This window comes from Pristis pectinata, chromosome 4, assembly GCF_009764475.1.
Source record: "Pristis pectinata isolate sPriPec2 chromosome 4, sPriPec2.1.pri, whole genome shotgun sequence".
Taxonomy (NCBI): Eukaryota; Metazoa; Chordata; class Chondrichthyes; order Rhinopristiformes; family Pristidae; genus Pristis; species Pristis pectinata.
In genome coordinates, this window is record NC_067408.1 from 35,933,352 (window position 1) to 35,958,638 (window position 25,287).

General features: G+C 41.1%; 1 protein-coding gene across 2 annotated transcripts in view; it reads right to left on the reverse strand.

The window, feature by feature from the left end:
* The window catches only part of simc1 (SUMO interacting motifs containing 1), a 47,621-nt gene extending 22,475 nt beyond the window's left edge, over window positions 1-25,146 (reverse strand). The window contains exon 1 of one of the 2 annotated variants that reach the window (XM_052014999.1): window positions 25,050-25,146. Coding sequence is in view for 1 of the 2 variants with exons in the window: in XM_052014998.1 (XP_051870958.1) it covers window positions 7,425-7,604 (180 nt within the window). In the remaining variant the exon portion in view is untranslated. Of the gene's footprint in view, window positions 1-7,424; window positions 7,981-25,049 lie in introns of those variants that run through there. The other variant, XM_052014998.1, reaches the window with a different exon arrangement.
* Between the last annotated feature and the right edge of the window lie 141 nt (window positions 25,147-25,287).

Below are 25,287 nucleotides of genomic sequence, written 5' to 3' on the forward strand. Positions count from 1 at the left end.
ACATATTAAGAAAGTATTTGCAAGGCCTATGGGATTATGAATGCTAAATAGAGCTATCAGATACAAAAGCAAGTAAATTATACTGAACTTCTATAAAGATCTAGTTAGGCCACAAGTAGAGGACTGCATTCTGATTTGGTCACAACACTTTAGGAAGGATAAGATAAGATATCCTTATTAGTCACATGTACATTGAAATACACAATGAAATACACCTTTTGCATAGAGTGTTCTGGGGGCAGCCCGCAAGTGTCGCCACATTTCCGTCGCCATCATAGCGTGCCCACAACTTCCTAACCCGTGTGTCTTTGGAATGTAGAAAGAAACCGGAGCACCTGGAGGAAACCCACGCAGACACGGGGAGAACGTACAAACTCCTTACAGACAGCAGCCGGAATTGAACCCGGGTGGCTGGGGCTGTAATAGCATTACACTAACCGCTGCTCTACCGTGCCTGCCTATGTGAACAACTTTGAGAGGGTAGAGAGATTTACCAGACTAGTTGCAAGATGAAGGGCTTTGCCTACAAGGTTGCACTGGAGAATCTGGGGTTAATCTCCTTTAAGTAAAGAGGGTGAAGGAAGATTACTAAATCATATTAGATTTAAATAAACTGAATAAAGAAAACAACATTCCCATTAGCTGAAGACACAAGGACAAGGTAAAGCAGATTTATGGTCCTGGGCAAAAGATTTGAGGGATGTGAGGAAGAACCTTTTTACACTGCATATGATAATCTGAAATTTTCTGTCTATGAGGCTGCTGGAAGGGGACACTCAGTGATTTCAAAAGAAATTTGGATATACAGTAGAAGGAAATGAGATATAGGACTGACTGGATTGCTCTGAGTGGATGGGCCCACCTGTGCCATTAATGACTTTCTATAACTGTATAAACTCAAAGATCCATTCTGTGATTTCACATTCACCCTCAATGATTTTAATTTAAAATTATAAATGCCTAATCAGTCCTGATCTGTTACCAAAACCTTAGAGTACTGGTTCTGGTAGCAACCCAGTTGGTATACAAGGGGATCTCAACTGCTGCATACCAGATCATGATCTGTTACTGGGTTGCAAGAAGAATTTCTAGATCAATAGATTCCCCCACTTTTATGTCTTCAAGTCAAATGTTCATAGCCCTTACAAGAGCCATTTTTGGATGGAGGGATGACCATCATCATCAGTATGCCAATTCCTGCACCTCTTTGAAATTATAGATTAGGGGGATGGGAGCAACAGGCATTATCTGAGGAGCTGTACCCATTGTAGACTTCTGTAGGACTTGCTGCCTCATATGCAGTGATCATTAAAGATCTACCAGTGCCCTGGGTTTTTGGGGGATGCCTCCTTTTCTGCCATTCACAACTGCATTAAGCAGGTTAACAATACCATCTTTCTCCACTGACCTCAAGCAGGTAACAGGCCTTTCTATGCATTGACAGTGCACAGGTTTGTCAGCTTACTGATTGAAGACTTAGAACCAACTGAACCAGAGCAATAGATCAAGAAGCTTTAAATGCAAATTAAACCACCAAGTTTACTGTCAATGATACAATTTGCTTGAAGCAGACATCTGTTCCCCACACATATCCTCTCTCCTCCTCCCCACTGCTCTTCATTCCCAGTCTTCTGTCCCTTTCCTCTGCTGTTCCCATGTACTTCTCCCTCTCCAGAACCCTACCCCAAGACTGACTCCATCCTTCTACTCTTTTGCCCAAACCTGCCCCGCTCTCACCTTTCCCTCAGTTATCTCCCTTCCCTCCTTCAACCTTCACTTGCCTTTTCCCTTACCCTCTCCCTTTCTCTGCCAATACCACTACCCAATCCTTCCTCACCCTCTGTCCACCTCCTCTCACACACATTCGCACTCCTTCGCTTCCCATTCCCTTTCTCTCTCGCTAGCCCATCCTTGCCGCATCCTCGCTCTTCCTTGCTTTCTCCCCATCCTCTCCCACTCCCCATGCTCTCATACCCTCCAGATTAGCTCCCTCTCCGCATCCTCCCCCTTCTCTCCCTCCCTTCCACATCCTCCCCTTCCTTCCTCTCAATACTATGCTCACCCTCCCTCTCTCCCCACCCCATCCCCTCCATATCTCTCAGCCATTCTCTCGCCCACTTCTTCCTCCCCATTTTCTCTCTCACCTTCACCTCACTGTTTCCCATCTTCCTCATTTTCTTCCCTCTGCTCCACTCAATTCCCTCTCTGCCCTCTCCACCCTGATCCTTTTTTTACCTCTCCAGCCCATCCTCTCCCTCCCTCCTTTCCAGCTTCCTCTCTGTTCCCCATCCTCTCCTTCCCATTCTCCCTCTTTCCCTCCTGCCTGTTCACTCTCACCCTCCGTCCTCATCCCACTTCTACATCCCTCCTGCCCATCCCCTTTCTCATCCCCATTCCCCCCATCCTCCACTGCTCCCTCCTTCCTCCCCACATTATCCCTCCCTCTCTTGTCCCCATCCTTGGTCTCAGCCTGTTCTGTCCTCTTGCCATTTCTCTCAGCAATGTTGACTACCTTCTCTTAGCCCTCCCAGCCTCCCTTCACCCTTTCCCCTTCCTGCACATCCTCTCCCTTCACCCCTACTCCCCATCCTCCCTCTCCCTCCCCATCTCACCTTCCTTCCTATTTTTTACTATCACCTTTCCACTTTCACTCTTCCCCCTTCATCCCCATCTTATCCCTCCCTCCTCTTTTCCTAGTATCTTCCTGCTCTCCCTCCTCTCTTTCCCTCCCCCACCCTCCTTCCCAGCCTCTCAGCAGCTACTTAAGACCCACTCATTTGCTAAAGCATTAGATCCCTTGCTCTTTACTGGTGTACATTTTTCATGCACATTTCTAAGCAGCTCTGTTATAGTTGCTCTATGCAATAAAAGCAGATAACCAGCAGTTAACTAATCAGGGCTCCTCTACCCAGCATTTCAGAGCTGCCAGGTGTACAGCACTGAGAGAGCGGCTGGAGTGACAGGGGGTCAGTGCTGTGGGAGGGGTTGAGGTGACAGGGGTCAGTGCTGAGAGAACCAGTGACAATGAGTGTGGGGGCGGAGATGGAGTCAGTGCTGAGAGAACTGGTGTCTATCGAAGCCAGCTCGTGCCAGATACAAGAGCTTTAATTGCAAGTGAAAAACGTATTTGGCTGCACATGCTGACACTACCATTCCTGGCTAGGATTGCTTGATTTTCCTAATGATTACATCCAGAGAATATTCTGTAGCACATAACTGGGATCTGTTAGACACAATAATTGATGGAGAATAGCCTGTTGAACAATTTTTTAAAAATTGCTGATTATTCTCAATTTTAATAAAGCTGTTAAGAAAATGTATAATTCCAATAACTTACAATTTTTAAACCAAACAAGTTCAGTAAAAGGGTTTTAATTCTGATTTAGCCAGAACTGTCAAATAATGAAAACATTCCAAACCATTAAAAATAAAACAATTAAAATCACCTAAACCACTTAAATACATTCAAACAGAAATCTAAATTAGCTAATTCCCTTGCTGTTGATACCCTCCACTAAAATTAATGGCCTGGCACTCACAATGCCAGGTCCACTCAGGCACAGCACAATGTGCAGATTCCCCACAATAAGCATATAAGGAACCTCCACAATTTTGTACTCCCATGCTTCACTCTGTCAAGTCCGGTGAAAGCACTTCTGCTCTCACCTTTCTCCATCAGGGGTCCACCGTCAGAGCACAGTTGGCAAATCAATCACAGATAGCTGACTGCAACTTTGGGACTTCTAAAGTTCACAAGTCCGTAAGCAGAAATTCCCAAGTTGCTGACAATGTTCACAGTTTTGCTGCTGTTACCCTGAAAAATCCAGGCCAATATATTAACCTCCTGATGACAAACTCTCTAGATAACATACGTAGATAACTTAGTGATGCTCCAGAATCTTATTATAATTACAAATTGAAACAAAGAACTGTAACTTCATTTCATTCTAAATATAAATTGTAATTGGCTGTTGTGAGGTCATAGTTTACAGTTTAAAGCCAGTTCTTTTTGTTTATATTCAACAACTGAACTTGATGAGAAAATATGAACTTTACTGAAAACCTATACAAACAGAACTATATTTTCATGTGATCTTCACATAATCCGCATGATTATCGGAAAATATTGTGGATGCTGAAAATTGTGGAAAAAAGAGCAGAAAGTATTATAAATACCCACCAGCAGAGAAAGAAACAGAATGTTTCAGGTTAATGACTTTCCATCAGAACTGGAATGTGTTATGATTTGATGAATGTTTGGGTACCAAATCCTGTTCTCACTCTAGGTGAAAAATTCCATCAGCTTTGGTTCCAATATCCACTCTTCCCTTACTTTTGCATAGTAACATACAGTACAAGGACCTTCTGACCTGGTTCATCATTTAATATGATCATGGCTGATATTCTACTTTAGTACCCTCTTCCCATTTTTGACCCAGGGCAACTGTGCTGCTACTTTTTAACTTCTGTCTTTCCACTGTTTAGGCACCAAACACTCCTTACAGGTGAATCTGATTTACTTGTATTTCTTCCAACTTGGCATCCTGTGTTTTCTGGGCACAAAGCAACCTCTATACTGGGATATTAAGATTTGTATTGTTGAACACCTTCATTCAGTCCGTGAGTGTGGCCAAGCTTTCGGTCACCAATAATTTCAGTTCTCTGTCCCAGCCCCAAATGAGCTTGAATTAAACCCAAAGAACAGCAAGACATCCTTCAATGACACACCTGTCCAAGTTCAGCAATGAGCTCAACAATTTCAGAGCAGAAGATATATTTTATCAGCCAGCGTCTATTGTTCCCCTTCTCAGGCGAGGGTCGAGAATAACTTGCTTCCACTTCAGTTCAGTGGTTTCTGAGGTGGCTGATGCAGACTCTGCCACAGGTGGAGCAGGAGGTATTTGGTAGAGTGGGCAGTTGGAAGTTTGGGAGGGGAAGGTGTTCCTTCTGCCATTTATGCCATTTCCAGTTCCATTTATTCTTTCCTCTGTTCTCATTCATCTGCTTCTATTGACACCTCCCCCAAATAGTTCAGAAGTGACTAACATGCCTTCACCATCCTTTGTCACACAGCAGCAACACCATCTTTGTCTTCAGGATTATCATGGATCACTGACAATTCCTTTGTTTCTCCACAGACCCCCTGTCCCTACAAATGAACAATGCTTGTCTTTTAACATTTCCAAGTTCTGATGAAAGGTCATCGAATGAAACATTAATTCTGTTTCTCTCTCCACAGATGGTGCCTCATCTACTAAGTACTTCCAGTAACTTCCCTGCTTTCATTAAGGCCATGTACAATGGTTGATGGAGCTCTCTGTATTTCCCTTGGAAATGGCATAAAATTTCCATCGTCACTCGAGATGGAAGGAATTCATAATGATTTGGAGAGCTGTTTTTCAGCCACTGGGGGCAAGGGGTTGGGAGAACCCTGCAGTAGGTCTCTTCTATTCCCATTCATACCACATCTTGACAGCTTTCATTTGTTTACTCATCCCTATATATACTCTTGCACCTACATCAACTTGGTCATTTAAATTTCCCTGCTTTCTTTCCAAATTGTCACTTAATTTTCCCGTTCCTCTTTCTTTGCCTCTTAGTTATCTCGAACTCTTTTAATCTAAATCTTTTCCAATCATGATAAGATACATTGGTATCTCACTTAGCACTCAGAATGAGGGCAGGCACGGTAGTGTAGCGGTTAGCGTAACACTTTACACACCAGCGACCTGGGTTCAAATCTGGCAACTGTCTGCAAGGAGTTTGTACGTTCTCCCTGTGTGTCTGTGTGGGTTTCCTCCGGGTGCTCTGGTTTCCTCCCACATTCCAATGACGTACAGGTTAGGAAGCTGTGGGCATGCTATGTTGGCGCCGGTAGCGTGGCGACACTTGCGGGCTGCCCCCAGAACATAACTCAAAAAGATGTATTTCACTGTGTGTTTCAATGTACATGTGACTAATAAAGATATCTTATCTTATGTATTCCTGGGAGCGAGAGTGCCAATTGAAAAGGGGCCATTATGTATGGTGCTCTCGATGGCCTAGTAAATATGAACAACTTGGACACATTCAGCAAACTGGTAAACTGCAAAGTTGTAATGATTTTTTTTTGTTTTGGAGTATATTTGAGTACATATGGGATAGCACCAAGTGGATACCACAGTATCAGTCTGCAATGGTAATTGTTTTTCACTCTGGAACTACAAGTCGCTGATTAAAACTAAAGGTTGCCCAATCAATACAGATGAGACATTTTCTTCTCAAAGAGTGATGAGTCCTTGGAACTGTCTTCCTCAAAGAGTGATGTTAGAAGTCTTTGAGTATTTTTAAGGCAGAGGTAGAGGGTGAAATGATACAGTGAGAAGGTGGGAATGCAGAGTTGTGGTTATAATGAGATCAACCATGAATTTATTTAATCTAATTTATTAAGAAAATAGTATTTGATCTTTCCTGCTTCAATTAATTTTTGGGCGGCACAGTGGTGCAGCTGGTAGGGAGTCTTGGGTTCAATCCTAACCTTGGGTGCTCTCTATGTGGAGTTTGCACGTTCTCTCTGTGACCGCGTGCTCTGGTTTCCTCCCAGATGTGTAGTTAATTGGCCCCTGTAAATTGTCTAGTGTGTACGTGAGTGGCAGAATCTGGGATGAGTTGTTGTGAGAGTGTGAAGAATAAAAAGAAATCAGATTAATCAGATTAATGTAAATAGGTGGCTGAAGTTCGGTGCAGACTCGGTTGGCTGAAGGGCTTGTTTCTTTGCTGTAACTTTCTATGACAATATGACTAGCTCAAGGCAACTGTGGTTTACTTCTGGTCTGCTTTGTATATCCATTTACGATGGCAGTTCTGTTTTATTTCAGAGATCTGACAAGATGTAGGGACTGAAGAAAAGGAGAGCAAAGAACAAAAGAGAAAGCCTAAATAGAAAACAAAGTAGGTGAAATAACACACAGGGGAAAGGAATGCCGAGATCTGACGGAAGGGTCTTCCATCTGAAACATTATTTCCCAGACGTTGCCTGACCTGCCGTGTGTTTCCAGCAACTTTTGTTTTTATTTCATGATTTCCAGTATCTGCAAGTTTTTGAATTGTGCAAGGGGATTGGCAATGGGTCAATAAGATTTTTTTTTAAAAAAAGGGCCAGAAGGATGTGAGCAAAATCTGTACGAATAAGTTGCAATGCAAAACAAAGCAGTGACTGTTTAGCAGCAACTAAGGAACCTGCCAGAGACTGGGCTCCATTGTCTGATCTTTAAACCCTGTAACCTGGCCGGGTGGATGCTTCTTTGTGACGCCAACGGCGCGTCACAGCCGCTGCCAGCATCCAACATGGCGCCACGCTGCACTGTCACAGCTGTCAAAGGCATTCGGCTCTTTCCGCTTTGTTTTTAATCCCTGGATCAGTCACAAATCCTGCCCGCACTCACCCCAGAGGAGCAGCACGGCTCCCGGAGCCGCCGGTAGCTGCCCCACTCCGAGCGGGTGCGCCGGGCGCGGCATATTCCGCAGCTTTCGGTCTCCGACTCCTGGGCCGTCACCGTCACCCCGACAATCTCCACGTCCGAGTCCGACTCTGAGTCCGAGGCGATCTCGATCACGTCGCCCATGACTCCGCTTCCTCTCCCCTCACAGGTGCCGCCGCCGAGGCTCCATTCGAGCTCTGGCTGCGCGGTTTTACCCCGATGGCGAGAGGTACTCGAGAAATGGATGGGAAACGCTGGCTCGGCCGCCTGCTACCGAGGTGCCTGCCGCCATTTTTCAGACTGGCAGGGCCGTCGGCACCTGCTCTCTACTGCCCCCTGTAGCCAAGCCGAGCGCTGCGGCAGCGCCCCACCCTGTGCACTTCTTGTTATATAAATGTTTATTAACTAAAAGCTCTACAAAAGACAACCAGTGTCAAAACACTACAACTAATACAGAAGAGAAGAAACTAAGCAGCTATGTAACTACAGCAAATTAATGCGAACTAACACCTGCGAAATGCACATGCAACACAGCAGAGAAAAACAACTACTAGACGCGCCACGCAACCCACCCTGTACACTTCCAGTGTACGTACTGCGTGGAAGGACTTCCGCACAGCAGCATGTTATTCTCTGTCCTGGTTCGTGGTAACATTGTCTGTTTCGGAGCCAAACGATCACGAGCTCAAACCCCACTCTGGGAAATTAAGTGCGCAGTTTTAGGGTTAAAAACCTACATGCAGAACCGAGGAGTTGTTGCAAATGCAAGAACTCTTTCAGATGGGACGTTGAATTGAGGCTCACGGTTGCAACAGGTTTTGTGGCAATGGAATCCACAACCAGTCAAAACATTTTGTTTTCATTCCAACCTATCAATTTCCCCCAGAATCTTGAAAGAAAACTTAATTCAAATTGCTCTTAGATGCCAAGTATTATAACCTAGTTTATGTAATTTTTGCTCAGAATTTAATCTTTGGAGTCCAGGCATCATTCAGCTGATATAGTTCACTCCCTGCAAGATCAATATTATCATTCCCGAGGTGGGAGAATTGCTCATAGTACACAGGTGTGGTCCAAACAGGGCTTTGTACAATTTACTGTCGTCTACTCCAGTCCGCTAGATAGCTTTGTATTAGAATTGATTATTTTTTTTGTACCTGTCATGACAATCTCATTATGTGTGTTCACAAGCAAACTCCCATGTATTTGTTTCTAGCTTTAATAGAGAGTACCGAGATGTATCCTCTTTAAGTCCAAAGTCATTGAAATTACATTTGCAACATTGAAATCCACAGTTTTGCTCATTCACTTAAAACCTTATCACATATCTTTGTAAACTAATGCCTCTATTGCCATTGCTTACAATGCTGCCTATCTTTGTGTCACTAACAAACTTGGACACATAGCTTTCCATCCTAATATCCAACTCTTACGGGGCTTGACAGAGTAGATATATGGAGTATATTTCTGCTGACTCATGTCTGGAACTTGGGGTCAGTCACAAAATAAGGCATTGGGTGCTAAGGAAGGAAAGAGGAAGAAATTGTTTCCTTCCGAACATGGTGGATCTTACTCAAGAGGACTGCGGAGCCTCAGTTGCTGAGTATATTCAAGACAGATCAATGGATTTTTGGAATTAAGGGATGTGAGGTAGTGCAGGAATGTGGCTCTGAGGGAAGAGATCTACCATGACCTTCATGAAAGGTGGAGCAGGCGTGCGTGGCTGAATGACCTTTTCATGCTTCTATTTCTTATGTTCTTATTTATAAATATGCCAATTAGTTGCAGGAAAAATACAGGGACATCCTGCTAATCTGAATATATTCCCATTATCACTGGTCTCTTGTTATTAGTCTTTCAGCTAGTTCTTGAGTCAAGCCAATAATTTGCCTTTAATGCCATGAGCTTTTACTTTAGCAAAGAGCATATTCTGTGAATTTAATTATTTTCCATTTTATGAAATCTAGTCCAAATCTAATGAAATTACTGTAGAATGCTTACTTCTTAGACAGTCCCTTGGAATCGAGGATTCCCATGTCAGTGGGGTTGTTGCATTTCTTTAAAGTGCCTTCAAGCACATCCTTGAATCCTTTCCTTTGTCTGGTAATCTCTTCCCATGTCAGAGCCTGGAATAGACAGTCTGTTTCGGATTCTAGTGTTGGGCATGCAGACAATGTGGCTTGGCCAATGTAGTTAACTGAATATAAACAGAGCCTCAATGCAGTTGGCCTGGAAGAGGAAGCTGATATTGGTTTATTTGTACTTCCAGTGAATTTAGAGGATTTTACAGAGACAGTGTTTGTGGTATTTTTCCAGTGCCTGACATTTAACAGAGAGCCACTGTAAACCTATTTTGTCACAGGGTAGTGCAGGGGCAAGTTGGTAGATGACCATTCTATTGCGGGTGTTGGGCGTTGGATGTTGGGTGTAAGGCCCATCCTCTGATATGCTTCAGTGATAATGTTGATGATGACTTGGAACTCAATCAGTAAGCCTGTCCCAATGCAAACATTGTCTGCAGACTGCAACTTAACAAGGTTTGGGTAGCCTTGGGTCTGGAGTGTGGTTTCCATTGGTTAGACAGCATCACATTAGTTCCGAAATAGTATATTTATGTCATTGCTTCTTTTTGCTTTTGCTACCACTAATTCCAAAATAGTTTTATCAATTAAAACCTACGGCCAAGTTTATGTGGTGTTATCTTGTCACTAACAGATAAAGGTTTCATTAAGACACAATGTAGAAAAGTATCCAGAGATATCTAACAATTGTTTCCTGGTCATAGATATAACTTAACCACACATCAGAGCAAATTTAAATAATCTTTGGATTATAAAGATTCTGAAATGTGAAAGTCCAAAATATCTAGAACAAAAACAAACCTCCAAAAATTCAGCCGATATTATCAACTCTACCTTTCCCTCAGAAATATTTCTTGCACTTTCCAAGCTAATAAAGGATTAAATAATAATAAAACAATAAAGATTAATAAAACAATAAAGGATCACAAGCAGCTGCATAGACTCAGACAGCTCCATCACAGACACAACCCTCCCTACCATGGAAGGTATTTTCAAGAGGTGGTGCCTCAAAAGGCAGCATCTATCATTAAGGACCCCCACCATCAGGGACGTGCCCTCTTCTCGTTACTACCATCAGGAAGCAGTTACAGGAGCCTGAAGACCCAAACTCAATGATTCAGGAACAGCTTCCTCCCCTCTGCCATCATATTTTTGAACGATCCATGAACCCTACCTCATTATATCTTCTTTTTGCACTAATTATTTATTTTTGTAATTTATAGAATTTTATGTCTTTGCACTGTTTGCTGCCCCAAAACAAAACAATTGTAGCGTAGCGGTTAGTGCGACACTATTACAGCGCCAGCGATCGGGTTTCGATTCCCGTCGCTGTCTGTAAGGAGTTTGTACGTTCTCCCATGTCTGCGTGGGTTTCCTCCGGGTGCTCCGGTTTCCTCCCACATTGCAAAGACGTATAGGTAGGTTAATTTGGGTTTAAAATGGGCGACGCGGACTCGTTGGGCCGTTTACCACGCTGTAAATAAAATTCTAAAAAAAACTTCACGTCATATGTCAGTGATAATAACTCTGATTCTGATCCTAATTTAATCACCTTATCTCCTTAAAGCCTTTCCTTGACCTCTCCATCCACTGCTCCAATCCCTACTTACTATCTTTAGGCTTCCTTTATTTTTAACATAGCACTTCATTCTACATGCATCACTCCCTGCACAACTCCCTTCAATGTGTGTGTGCGATGGACAAAGGAGGAAGGTAAGTAAGAGAAGCAACTTGAGTTGGGTTCCCAGCCCCAGGCTGGAATCTGCTGAGGCAGCAGTTCTATTACATCATAGTTATTCTGTGAATGCACAATGATAGGTGCACCTAACATGACCTAATTTCCTGGACAACATTCTGAAGGAGCGTTGCGCAAGGAATTACATAATTCAGATCCATCGGATGCATAAATCCTGGTCAAGATTATGGAGTGATGCAATTGCTTTCAGAAAATAACTGGCTCTTATGCACATAGCACTATTTGGTCAAATTCCTGGCCACTAATTGACCAGATAGTTTGTGTGAATACAATAGTGGTCATCTGGGTCATTTTCCTCTTTCATTCAACGTGGGTTAAACTCTCCCATCTTTAATGAATCAACTCTAAAACTGCTCCCTCATGCAGTAAGGCTATACTGTTTTTAGAAAATGATATGTAACCAAGAAATAAACAGTACTTATTGAATTGTAAGGTGTAACGTTTACCCAATCCATATGCATGGGTTTGCTTGTGCTTTCCCCAGGTGTTGGTTAAGTACAGCAACTTAGAGGTTTTGCTCATCTGTAGTAGCTTTATCAGCACAGTCCAGGTGAAATTGATTAAAAAGTTGTGAAAGATTATGAAAACCCAAACCTAAAACATATCAAAAGTAAATCAAGTTTCAGTAATCTTCCAGTAAGAGAATCATGCAAAGAAAAGAAGTTACACTCCTCCGCTGCTCAGTTTTGTGGGTTTTTGGAAACTCTTTATGATTATGGTACTGCATTTTAATGGAAATGAATCTTAACAGTATGCTTTTAAGTTCAATCTGTCTACCTCCAAATTCAAAAATCTGCAAAGACATGAGAACATTGATTTATAAGCCTCGTTTGCCTTGCTGCTCTCTCCCTTTACACTCTGTTCCAAGGGGTTAAAAAGCACACAGATCATGTTTCTTTCAACATCTCTCAAAATGGGCAGCCTTCTATCGTACCAAGGTTGTCCCCCTTTACTCAAGTACAACACCTAATTTCCACTGTTGCTTGCCCTGCCCTTGCACCTATAATATGTAATGGCCCAGGTTTGCCTTTCTGGGATACCCCTGGAAACCTTGAAAAGCAATATAAAGGAGTCTAAAGTAAAGCTTTGCCTTATTTTTCTCTTAGTTGCATCACTGATCTGAGCATTGTCCAGGTATTAAGGAGAAGAATATCCATGCAATGGAGTTGTACTAGTTAATATCAATTACTGAGCAAAATTACTTAAAAATTTTTCCAATTTCACTTTTAGATGAAATAAAATGCTAAAATAATGATATATTATCACACCCACATTAAACACGCTCCACCATTATACAAGAATACTTAAATTGCATATAATTTGACACCGTGTAAATGTTGAACCTGATGTTAATTTTTTCTCAGCATCACATGGGTTAAAATATTTTAGAAATAAATTTCCTTTCCTAGTCAGACTTTCAGCAAGCTTCAGTAGGTTTTGGGAAGTGGCTGTCTGATAAGTGAGCCTATCAGAAGCTGCACAGAAAGATCGATATAGATGTTAACTGTATTATCTAAGCACTTAAATCAAAAATGAAAATTATGCTTCACTTAGAAGAACCAATAAAACTCTGAAACAAACCTTTAACCAAATCTCATCTTCTAATTCCACCCACTCCCAGGTTGGAAGTAGCAGAGACATAGATATTAAGATGGCAGGCTTGGTGGGCAGTGGGTCATATTTTGATAAGTATTTTTTAAATATGCTAATTAAAGTATTGAGATTAATGCATATTTTATTTGGATATGATTGGAACTCTGTGGAATTGCACCCAATTAATGATTTACACTCAAGTTGTAGGATTTATCTTCCTTTCAAACAAAAGAATACTTCAAACTTATAAAGTTTAAAGAGAAAATAAAACACAATAAGGCACAATGCATTGGTGCCAAATTACAGATTTTAATGGGCCTTTCAAATGAATTAATTGATCAAAAGAACATCTATGTCATATAAATTAGAGATAAAGGTTGCTATAGAAACTCCAGCCAAATTGGAATTGTTTAACCATTTCCTTATCTATGTGTAGATTAAACTAAGACTTGAGAAAACAGAATAGAGTCATAGAGTCATACAGCACAGAAACAGGCCCTTCAGCTAAACTGACTTGTGCCAACTAAAGTTCCCATCTAAGCCAGTTGGGCTAGTCATTTGCCCACATTTGGCCCATATATTCAATATGATTCTATATCTCTGGTGTTCCAAGATGAATCCTTACTGTAGAACAGTTATTTTGAATCATATTGCTAGTATTTCAGTTACATCTTAAAATTATACAATACAAAGACAAGGCCAAGAGTAGGTTTGGAAGGTAGCAAGGAAGATTTACAATCGAAAGGTGTATAGCCATTGCTTTGATAGCACAACGTGTAAATGCATTGCATGATATGGTAGCAAGCCATATGACCTGATTGATCCTTGAACAATATGGAATGATCTAATCTTATTTTCTGGCAATAACACATTTGGCTTCAAAATCCCAAAGCTAGATGCTATTTACTTTACAAGTGGCAAACAGCTAGAACCAGTGAAGGCCTAAAGAGACAAGAGTTCATGTACAAAGACCAAAAAAATATCATGGACCAGAGTGTTGGAAAATAACTAGAAAGAGCAATGGAAAGCTGCTCTTTACAATTAGGGGACTGGAGTACAAAGAAAAGCATGTTCCAGTCTGTTCTCCTGTCCCACACAATTTATTTTTCCTACTTTGACTCTTCTTATTGTCCTTGTCCAGTTCCTTCCCACTGACATTTGTGACCCCTCTGCCACCCTTGCCAATGTTGACAGTTTCCAGTTTCCTGGTTCCAATTAGCTCATATTCACCATGGACATTCAATCGCTCCACACCTCCATTCCCATTAGGATTACCTGAAGATTCTCCATTTCGTTTTTGAACAGAAGCCCAACCAGTCCCTGTCCACCACAGGCCACCACTCTTACCCCTTTTTCTGGTACATTGATGATTGTATTGGTATGACTTCCTGCTCTGGTACCTTTGCTGCCAATTTCCATGGTGCGTCTTTGGGTCTATCCTCTCCTTTCTTGACTTCTCTAACTCAGGAGATAGTTTAGTACCAAATATCTATAGCTAGCCCATAAACTCTTACAGCTACCTTAACTATAGCTCCTCCCACACTGCTTCCTGTAAGATCTCCATTCTCCCAGTTTCTGTGGCTCTGTTATATGTGTTTTGATGATGACACTTTACACAGCAGTGCTTCTAAGATGTCTACCTTTTTCCTTAACTGTGGCTTTCCCTCTTCCATATTTGACAAGACTCTTGGTCACATCTGTTTCTGCCCTCATCACCTGTCCTCCCACTCTGAGCAAGATAGGATTTCTTTTGTCTTCACCTTCCACTCCATCAGCCTCCACATCCAGTAGATCATCCTCTATATTTCTTGCCTCCTTCAGTTTGATGACACATCAGACACACCTTTCCCTTCGCTCTCTTTCAGCATTCCAAAGGAACCATTCCCTACATGACTCCCTGGTTCACTCTGTCATCTTCATCAGCATGCACTCCCATTCTTGAAGCACCTGCTCATGCAACCCCTACCCAGGAAATGAAACAGCTGGCCTTTTACTTTTTCCCTTCTACCTTAAGGGACACAAACTTTCCTAGGTGACGCTGTGATTCACTTTCACTTCTCCCAATGTCATGTACTAAATCTGGTGTTCACAATGTGGTCTCTGCTATGTTGGAGAAAATGAATGCAGGTTGGAAAACTGCTTTTCAGAATATCTTGATTCAGGGTCTACAAGGTGACCCGAGCTTTCACGTTAATCTGCATTCCACTCCCACTCTGAACTCTGGTACTGGTATTGGTATGGTTTATTATTGTCACTTGTACCGAGGTACAGTGAACAGCTTGTCTTACAAACCAATCGTACATGTCAATTCATTACGCAGTGCAGTTACATTGAGTTAGTACAGAGTGCATTGATGTAGTACAGGTAAAAACAGTAACAGTACAGAGTAAAGTGTCACAGCTACAGAGAAAATGCAGTGCAATAAGGTGCGAGGTCACAACAAGGTAAGTCGTGAGGTCGTAGTCCATCTCATTGTATAAGGGAACCGTTCACTAGTCTTATCACAGAGGGGTAGAAGCTGTCCTTAAGTCTGGTGGTACGTGCCTTCAGGCTCCTGTATCTACCCGATGGAAGAGGAGAGAAGAGAGAATGTCCCAGGTGGGTGGGCTCTTTGATTATGCTGGCTGATTCTTCCTTACACTGTTTCAATGTTGCCCAACATAAACTTGAGGAACAGCATCTAATCTAATAAACAGATTACACTCCTTAACACTCAACATTGAATTAATCAATTCAGATAACCAGTCTTTCCAGTTTGTGTCTAAACTGTCCGGTTCTGATGATGAAAGATCAGCATTTCAGTTTTTCACTCTCCACAGATGCTGCCTGAACTGCTGAGTATTTCAAGCATTTTCTGTTTTTATTTCAGGTTTCCAGCAACGGCAAACTTTGACATCTCACAGCTCCAGCACTTTTTGTTTCTCTCATTCATCTCCTCTAAATGGATCAACTACAATTTATTGTTTTTCCATGGAAATTGTGCTCCAGGTATGTAAAGCCCTAATTAAATCACACTTGGACTACTGTGAGCGATTCTGAGAACCACACCTTATTAAAAATATATTGGTCCTGAAAGAAATGCAATGTTGACTTACTAGAGTGATGTCTGGAATCTAAAGCTTAATTTCCAAGGAAAGATTACATACATTAGTATTATATTACCTTGAATTTAGAAGTTTAAGGTGTAATTTGATTGAAGTTTTCAAGATATTAAGATAAACTGAGTGGTTAGGTAAATGGAGAGAAACTATGTCTGCTAATTGAGTTCCAGAATAGTGAAATTAATCCAAAAAAATTAGAGGCAAGACTTTCAGGACTGATAAAGTCAGAACTCTCTTCTGCAAATAGCTTTGGATGCCAGATTAATTGTTAATTTAAAATTCTGAGCTTCCTATCCTTTTGATAATCAAAGGTATGGGGAAAAGATATGTATGTGGAGTTAGGTCACAGATCAGCAATGATCTTATTGAATGGAAAGATTAAATAGCCTAATCCCAGGTTCTTATATTTCTAATAAAAATTGAAAGAATTGCTTTCCAGAAATGCATGTACTTGAGCGAGCTTAGGACAGGGTTGAACCCAATGTCAAATACTAAAACTTGCTGTTAAGGTTTGTACTTGCAAAATAACCATTTGCATTGTACATTGCACCAGACTCATGCCTGAACTTACCATAGGACAAGTCACTGACTTTAGGAAAAGCCAATAGGAATGAATAAGTGGCTTAAATTCACACTGCACTTTTAACTGAAATGATCTCTAAGTACTCTTTAAAGAAACAAAAGGAAATCAGACAGAATACAAACTCATTGAAAGAACAATGTACTTTTGATAGCATTGCCAACTGCAGAACAAACTGACAGCGTGTGATTATAATGAGTATTTTTTATTAACAATTGATTATTCTTTCAAATAATATAAACTATTTTAAAATGATTCAATAGAAAAATAAGGGAGTTTATAGTTATATTGAGGATACATAAAAATAGCACATGCCATGAATGTTAGAAATTACACTCACCATTTGACATTTAAAGGTTGCTATTCTTAAATTCACACTTCTTGTTCAGAGTTCTAGATTTAAGAGGAAGTGGTATTAGTAAGCTAACTTGTCATTCAAATTTCAAAGCAGTTTTATTTTTAATCAGAGGATAAATTATAACTGAAATTTCCACCATAACTTGAAACACTCAACATTGTTTTTTTAAGTGCAGTGGTAAACAGGTCAACAACCTCCAGAGGGGTTGCAGCCAGAATGTTGACAGGGCCTGGGTATGCACTGCCAATCAGCCTGATCAAATACTCCTGCAACTGGCAGTAGTGACAGTTAGCAAGGCTGAGAGAACATTTTGGAGTAGATGTCATTATTTCAGTTCACAATGACCTTTACTTGTCTTTTCACCAAAAGTACACCAAGGCACACCCCCAGAATTCTACTTCTTTCATTAGCATCTGGTTTTATTTTTCTTTCAGCATACAACAAAGCAAATCTTTACAGCTCACAATGGTAGCTAATAAGCACTGACTTTGTCCCTTCTTAGCCAGCCAATATCTCTTGGAAATGCAACTAGATGAACAGCAGCTGTAACTTCAGGCCAAACTATTTAATACCTATTTATCAATTGTTAGCTTAATTTAATTATTTTGGTTATTTTATTATAGAATTGTATCCAAGCATTGATTCACCCGAAATATAAATGGCTTTTTTCATCTATTTTTGTTGCACTAAAGTACGGTTGAATTTAGTATAAAATCCATGTTGCGTCCTCCACAGAAGGCTATGACCAAATGCTGGGAAGCTGGGATTAATACAGAAGGGTGTCCACTGGTCGTTCTGGATGAGGTGGGCCCCATTTCCCTGTTGTACAATTTTATGACTCTATGACTCTACTCCAGCTCAGGTCTGACCGATTTTATAAAGTTGGAGCATAACCTCCTGACTTCTTTATTCAATACCCTAACCAATGAAGTAGAGTTTCCCACATGCCTTCCTAACCACATTATCTCCCTGTGTGGCCAACTTCAAGAATCTATGGACTCTAAGGTTCCTCAAAACTCCCTAAGCCTGCAAATACATTGGTCATCAGAGAGAATTAGTTAAGAAGTAGTGTCTCTGAAGAGCTCTCAAATAGATCACTCTTTGTCGATTGGCATGTCTTTACCTCCTGGTCTGAGGTTCCAAACCCACACTGAATGGCCATAACTATGTCTCCAATAATGGAGTGGAGCCTGTATGGTCGCTACTGAGGTATCCCTGGAATGAATGTCTGTGCAGCTAAAAGTGGAGAAAACACTGTTAGTTTCAGCACATTCTGTGGACTTTGGAAGATGTCTGAGTAGTCTGCAGTGCATTCCTCAGCTGCTTTGTCAGGTGGATTGACCATCAGAGTATTCTTTAAATAGTGAAAAGCAACAAACCAGTACAGCAAGTTCCCAGCTCTTCTAAGACTATTGCACTATGGTTGCAGTGTGGAGCTGTCAGCTCCAATTTATGTCCTTATGGGTGGAAATGGGTGTAGGCAAATAATATGACGAATGTGCTTAAACTAACAGTGTTTCCTCTACTTTTAGTTGCTGAGATATTCATTCCACGGGTAACTCAGGGTTGAAAATACTGGTAGCACACTTTACTGGAGGCATAATTATGACATGGCTGTCTATTAGATGCATGCTCGATGATGGAAAAGTTGTTAAGCGTGCAATAGTGGATTGTGCCCAGAAGAGCTTGGTCTAATTTTGTGTCATGATTTCACCCAGGAATGATCTACTTTGTTAAAATTAAAATTTGCAATGATGGGCAATCCAATTTCTAGGCTAATATTTTCAAGCCAAAAATTTCTTATAAATAAATCAATTTTTCCTCCTTAGGCACCTCCATATTTATTTCTCTGTATTCCTATTCTCACTCATTTAACTGAGTTTTCCACTGCTCATGTAAACTTTGTACCTTCACTGATTGCACAAACTTTGGTTCAGTAGTTGTCGGCTTCAGTAGAGTGACAATAATTAGTGACTAATTTGACCAATTTTAAAGCTTCATTCAATGACATTGAAGTTTAAAAAAACCCGTGGTACAGGTGTCAATGCATTCAGATAGAAGAGCGAACAATATTTTGACATTTTCATCCAAGAAGTCATTGTACTTTTCAGAACCCACGTCCTAGAACTTAACAGGATAATTAAAGATGGCATACTATTACAGAAAAGAATTCAGAATATCTCCCCAAATATTATCATTTCTTTTAATGTACTAAGAGAGAAATATCTTAGAAAACAGAGCAACAATGTGTCCACAATAAATGTTCCTCACTCCCTCATGCTGGTTAAACATTATTGATGCAATCCCACTAAAAAGGTGGAGAAACTTTCAGCTGGGTCACAGAGGGACAGGAACAGATGTTGCCAGGGATCAGAAAAAAACAGCTCTATTATCTGCACAAAATGCGATCTCAGTATTTTTTGACTAACAGTAGCATCACTAAATTTATCTGAGGTGGGGAGATATGGCGTAACAACTACCTCATGACAAAAGTCTCTTTCATCAAATCAGACTGCATATAGAACTCACTTATGTGGACTTGAATTCTTCAGCTAGTGAAAAATGTTCATGTGCTGCATGACTTTTACCTTGGTTGTTCTACTAATGTCTTTAATCTCACACAGTTCCACAGGATTAGCCACAATGTTCTCAAAGGCCACTCATCTGTGATGCACTCATGCACGCCAACATTGCACTGTCAAACTTTGGTGGTTTGAAAGGCAAGACTAGACAAATGTCAGGTGTTTCACACATTATAAAACAGTGAAGACAAGGACAGTGAAAAGCCCACATAGGAGGTCTTGGGGCAGTCCAACTTTTACTACTGCACCTTGAAGCCTTTGTGAGTAGGATACTTCTTAAGAAGCAGCACTGAACCTGTAAGTATAAAACTATTCATCCCCAACTGCAGTGCAATAAGCAAAAAACAGTTGTGCCACTGCCCAGCACCCGAACAGCCTCTTTCAAGTGTCTCTTTAGCAGTTCCCATTGAATTGGCAGTTATCCTAATCACACCGTGTCTATCAAAGTGCTTCCACTTCTCAACCTCTACCCTTGCCCCAAACAGTACTCCACACGATGACTTGAGTCCCGTTGGCCAGCTGGGCTTCGCACTTGTGAAGGTGGTGGAGTCTATGGCAGAGCTCAAAAGGACTCCAAAACGTAGACTTAGGCCAAAAGGATCTCAGGTGTCAAAGCATGGATCTGCCTCTTTATCTGCTGAACTCCCTGGGCCAGCATGATGAAGCTCTTTAAAAAGAGTAAAGTTTTCTGGTTCTATGCTCATGGAAGTTTCACGCAATGTTTAAAGAGTTAAGTTGCAATTCTTTGGACTCCATTAAAAATTGCAAACTGATACCACCCTTTCATCTTGACATTTTTAGTTAGTGCCTGGCAAGTGGTTGTTTAACTTATATAGACTGATGAGACATGGACTGATGCCAAACAACAGAGGATGGGCAAAATGTGCACAGCTCTGTGGAGGACTGGGTTACATTGGAGGAAGTGGAATGAGGGTAGATGTGGAGAAGGAAAGCAGTTGGGAAACTAGATTTTGGACGGGTGGACTGAATTTGCCTATTGAACCTTACATTAATGAGGACATGCTGGGAATCCCAGGCTGTGATGTGTGCCCATTTTATTGTGTTGCCTAGTGCAACTTATTTTTCTCCTCATCCTCATTTGAAAGGGCAGTATCCTGTGCCTGAATGTGCATCCTGTGCGTCCAACGTTTACAATTTTGTGTGAAGCACAACACACAACTAATCTGGAGACCCTGACCACTGCATATTGAAGGTCTGTATTTTCTTTTGGGGGGGTGGGGTTATGACTTCTTGTGGGCTACACCTCTGTGGTGATCCCCTCTAGAACCATAGAAATAGAACCATAGAAAAACTACAGCACAGAAAACAGGCCATTGGGCCCTTCTAGTCTGTGCCGAAACATTATTCGGCTAGTCCCATTTACCTGCCCCCAGCCCATACCCCCCCAGACCTCTCTCATCCATGTATCTATCCAATTTACTCTTAAAAGTTAAGAGCGAGCCTGCATTTACTACATCAGATGGCAGCCCATTCCACACTCCCACCACTCTTTGAGTGAAGAAGTTCCCTCTAATGTTCCCCCAAACCCTTCCCCTTTCACCCTAAAGCCATGTCCTCTCGTACTTATCTTGTGCATATTCAGTTAAATCCCCAAACTCCTATTAATTATTGATTTTAACTCCTTTAAATATCATAGTGGTTGCCTTAGTGAACTTGCCAATCTTCTTGGGTTAAATGTGGAAGTCATTGGAGCTGCTATTGAGTTTATGACAGGCTGTCTCCTTTAGATCAGGAGGCTAAAGAAATTTGGTTTGTCCTCTTTGACTCTCACCAACTTTTACTGATGAACCATAGAAAGCATCCTATCTGGATGTATCACGGCTTGGTACGGTAACTGCTCTGCCCAGGACCTCAAGAAGCTGCAGAGAGTTATGGATACAGCCCAGCGCATCATGGACACCAGCCTCCCCTCCTTGGCGTCTGTCTTTACCTCTCGTTGTCTTGGTGAAGCAGCCAGCATAATCAAAGACCCCACCCACCTGGGACATTCTCTCTTCTCTCCTCTTCCATCGGATAGAAGATACAGGAGCCTGAGGGCACGAACCACCAGACTTAAGGACAGCTTCTACCCCACTGTGATAAGACTATTGAACGGTTCCCTTATACAGTGAGATGGACTATGACCTCACAATCTACCTTGTTGTGACCTTGCACCTTATTGCACTGCACTTTCTCTGTAGCTGTGACACTTTACTCTGTACTGTTATTGTTTTTACCTGTACTACATCAATGCACTCTGTACTAACTCAATGTAACTGCACTGTGTAATGAACTGACCTGTATAATCAGTATGCAAGACAAGCTTTTCACTGTACCTCGGTACAAGTGACAATAATAAACTAATACCAATACCAATAGCTGTCACCTCCCAAACTCATCCTCATCCAGCAGTAAAAACTTTACCCTCCCCCCCCCCCACCTTAAGTGATTCTCAGAAATCATTTGTTTTTTAAAGATATATTCACTGAGGACAGAATGTCCAGACTTATCTATTAAGGGGATACAAAAAAGTCCTTTTGGACTGTGGGTTCCAGCTCTCTTGAGCCTTGAGGTAATTATAGCTAATCACTACTTGGATGAGTGATGATGAGTGTTGTGAAATGCTGGGTTCCTGGGGGTAACAGGGTTTGCCTCTGCCCTATAAAGCACACCTAGAAATGAATCTTTATAGAAGCTTCAAACATGAGGGACAATATGATATCATCAGCAGGGAATGGAGTTTTCAATTCTCCCAAATGTTCTCTTTGGAAAAAAAAGTTCATGACTTCCTTCAAAATTTATAATTATTACTTCCCACTGGAACTGCAAAGACATGAGTCATTTTATAAAGACCACAGAAGTGCAAAGGCACTGTGGTGCAGTACATGGTTTATTACCAAAGAATAAATGAGAAAAGATCAGGAGGAGGAGCAGGCAAGTTTATCCTGGATTCCCAGGTTTTCAGGTGGAGAACTGGTGGAAGAGTTAGAGAGCTTTTATGCCAATGTCCCTGGAGGCTTCTTTAGAAGTGATAAAGTGCCAAGGGGAGGATGTGGCAACAGTACCCCCTACTAAAAGTGAATCTCCATGTACCTGGTTGCAAAGCAGGGAAAAACATTAATGACCTCGCTCGCCTGAACAGGGTTAATGTGGAATCACTTACAAGGTGTCTCTTATAGTACCTTCACAGCTGCCTTCACAAATTCTCCTCTACACCAACGGTCACAGATCTTGCGGCTCTCTGTCTCTCTCTCTGTCTCTCTCTCTGTCTCTCTCTCTCTCTCTCACACACACACACACACACACACACACACACACACACACACACACACACACACAGAGGCATGCACATGTGTGCACGTGCACTCACACAGTTCACCATGCAGCCATCTTCTGCACACATAATAGAATACACTCTTAGAACATAGAACACTACAGCACAGTACAGGCCCCTTCGGCCCACAATGTTGTGGCGACATTTTATCCTGCTCTAAGATCTATCTAACCCTACCTCCCACATAGCCCCCTATTTTTCTATCATTCATGTGTCTATCTAAGAGTCTCTTAATTGTCCCTAATGTATCTGCCCCCACAACTTCTGCAGGCAGTACATTCCACGCACCCACCGCTCTCTGTGTAAAAAACTTATCTCTGACATCCCCCTTGTACCTTCCTCCAATCACAAAATTATGTCCCCTCATGTTAGCCATTGTCGTCCTGGGAAAAAGTCTCTGACTGTCCACTCGATCTATGCCTCTTATCATCTTGTACACCTCTATCAGGTCACCTCTCATCCTCAAAGAGAAAAGCCCTAGTTCAGTAATTGGAGAAAGTAGCTCAGAATAGACGATTGAAGGAGGCAAATGAAGTGGGACCCTCCATTCCAGAGGCTGACTGACCTGCAGAAACAAATGCTGGCTATGATGGGCTAATCTGCCATTGAACAGTGGAGGAGTGGAAATCATTCAGACTGATGGTGTGCACAAAATATAGCAATTCTGTCATCACCCATTTCCCCCATTCCACTCCTTTCACTGCTTCTGTCCATCATCATCTATCCTTACACTTGTCATCAGTCAGCTGCCACAGTGGTGCAGTGAGTGTTGCTGTCTCACAGTTTAAGTGATGGGGTTCGATCCTAACCTCTGGTCTGTCTTTGTGAAGTTTCCATGTTCTCCCCTTGGATGCTTTGGTTTCCCTCTACATCTCAAAGAGGTGCTGGTTAGCAGGTTAATTGGCTAATGTAAATTACTTCTGGTATCGATTGTGATAAATGGAACAGGAGGGAATTGATGTGTATATATGAAGGATACAGTTACAGGGAAATCAGTGCAGAATGGAATTGGTAGAATTGCTCCAAGAACTAGCATAGATTCAATGGATCGAGTGGCCTCCTTCAGTGTTTGAAGGAACTTTAAAAGAATGAAATATACAGGATAAAATTTCGTAGGGAAAGTTCCTATGAAACGCAATTTATGTCATCTGTATATGCTCCGTGTGTTGTGTGTGCTGGCATAGTATGCATTATTTGACTATATTTGCATGAGGCAAATAAGGCAAGTGAAAAAACATGAACATTTTTAAGCCACTGATTGTGAACTCAAACCAGTCATTATGTCATTATTTGGCTATTACGTTGGTGAGTTGGCTTACACCCTAGAAAATAAGGTCTTGGATCTGAGTCCTGGGATTAATACTGTAGATTTTTCATATTTTGGAATAGTCCTACTTGATGTTTTTCTGCCAGTCAAATAGTATAAATTGTGACTCCTTTGAAAATCAAAAATTCAATTGTTGTTCAACCTGATATTTTCACGGTGTATCTAAAATTCTCTTGCATCTTTCATTCTTACATTTGTTTTCAGTTTAGAGATGATACAAAATTAAATTTATAGAGGAAAATAAGGAAACATTTATTAAGGAAAACAATCACTTATTCAGTTCTATTACCTTAAACTGTTGATTGGACCTTATAATTGTGTTCTTATAGTAGGGCTAAATTGTGATGCAGAAGAAAGGACAGTTTGCAAAATAGCCTGTTAATCTCTCAATTTTATACAAAGTTAATAATATGCTTGAACAAGTAAGAAGTGTGACAATTATTTACCCAATATGTAAAATTACTTTAACACAATGTACGTATGTAAGATTCACATTTGAAATTTTCTCCACCAAGTAACAAATTGCTAATCCATAAATTTAAATGAACTGATACAAGACATACAGGTTATAATTTTGAATAACTAATATCTAAAGAAGATGAATTAAGCAAAGCTGAATGACACTAGGAGAGCACAAGTGCGTAATGTTTTCTTAATCTGGTCTGACAATCTTACAAATGCATTGGATTCCAAATATCAGGTTAATAAATACTAACATTTCATCCACACTTGCAGTGCTTGTAACATACAACTGAGCAAAGCACAGACATGCCTCCTCCATTTGTATCTCAATGCAATATGTTAACAAAGCAGCAGTTTCTTAATAAACTGGGGAAATCTTGGTCTTATTAAACTTACAAACAAAATAATATATTACCTTAATGCTGTAAAATGGGACTTGACACCACACTGTTTGGACTCTCGGTTCAGAAACAATGTGGATCTGCAGCTATGTGAAATACTACAGAGTGATCACCATCTCTACCATAACCACTTCCTGTAGCAAACACATTTTTACTTTCCTTTAGCATTACAAATGAAGACGTTGAAGTCATATGACTGACTACATTTGGACTGTTGTTTTCCTTATTGTAATGAACCTTAATCAGGCAGGA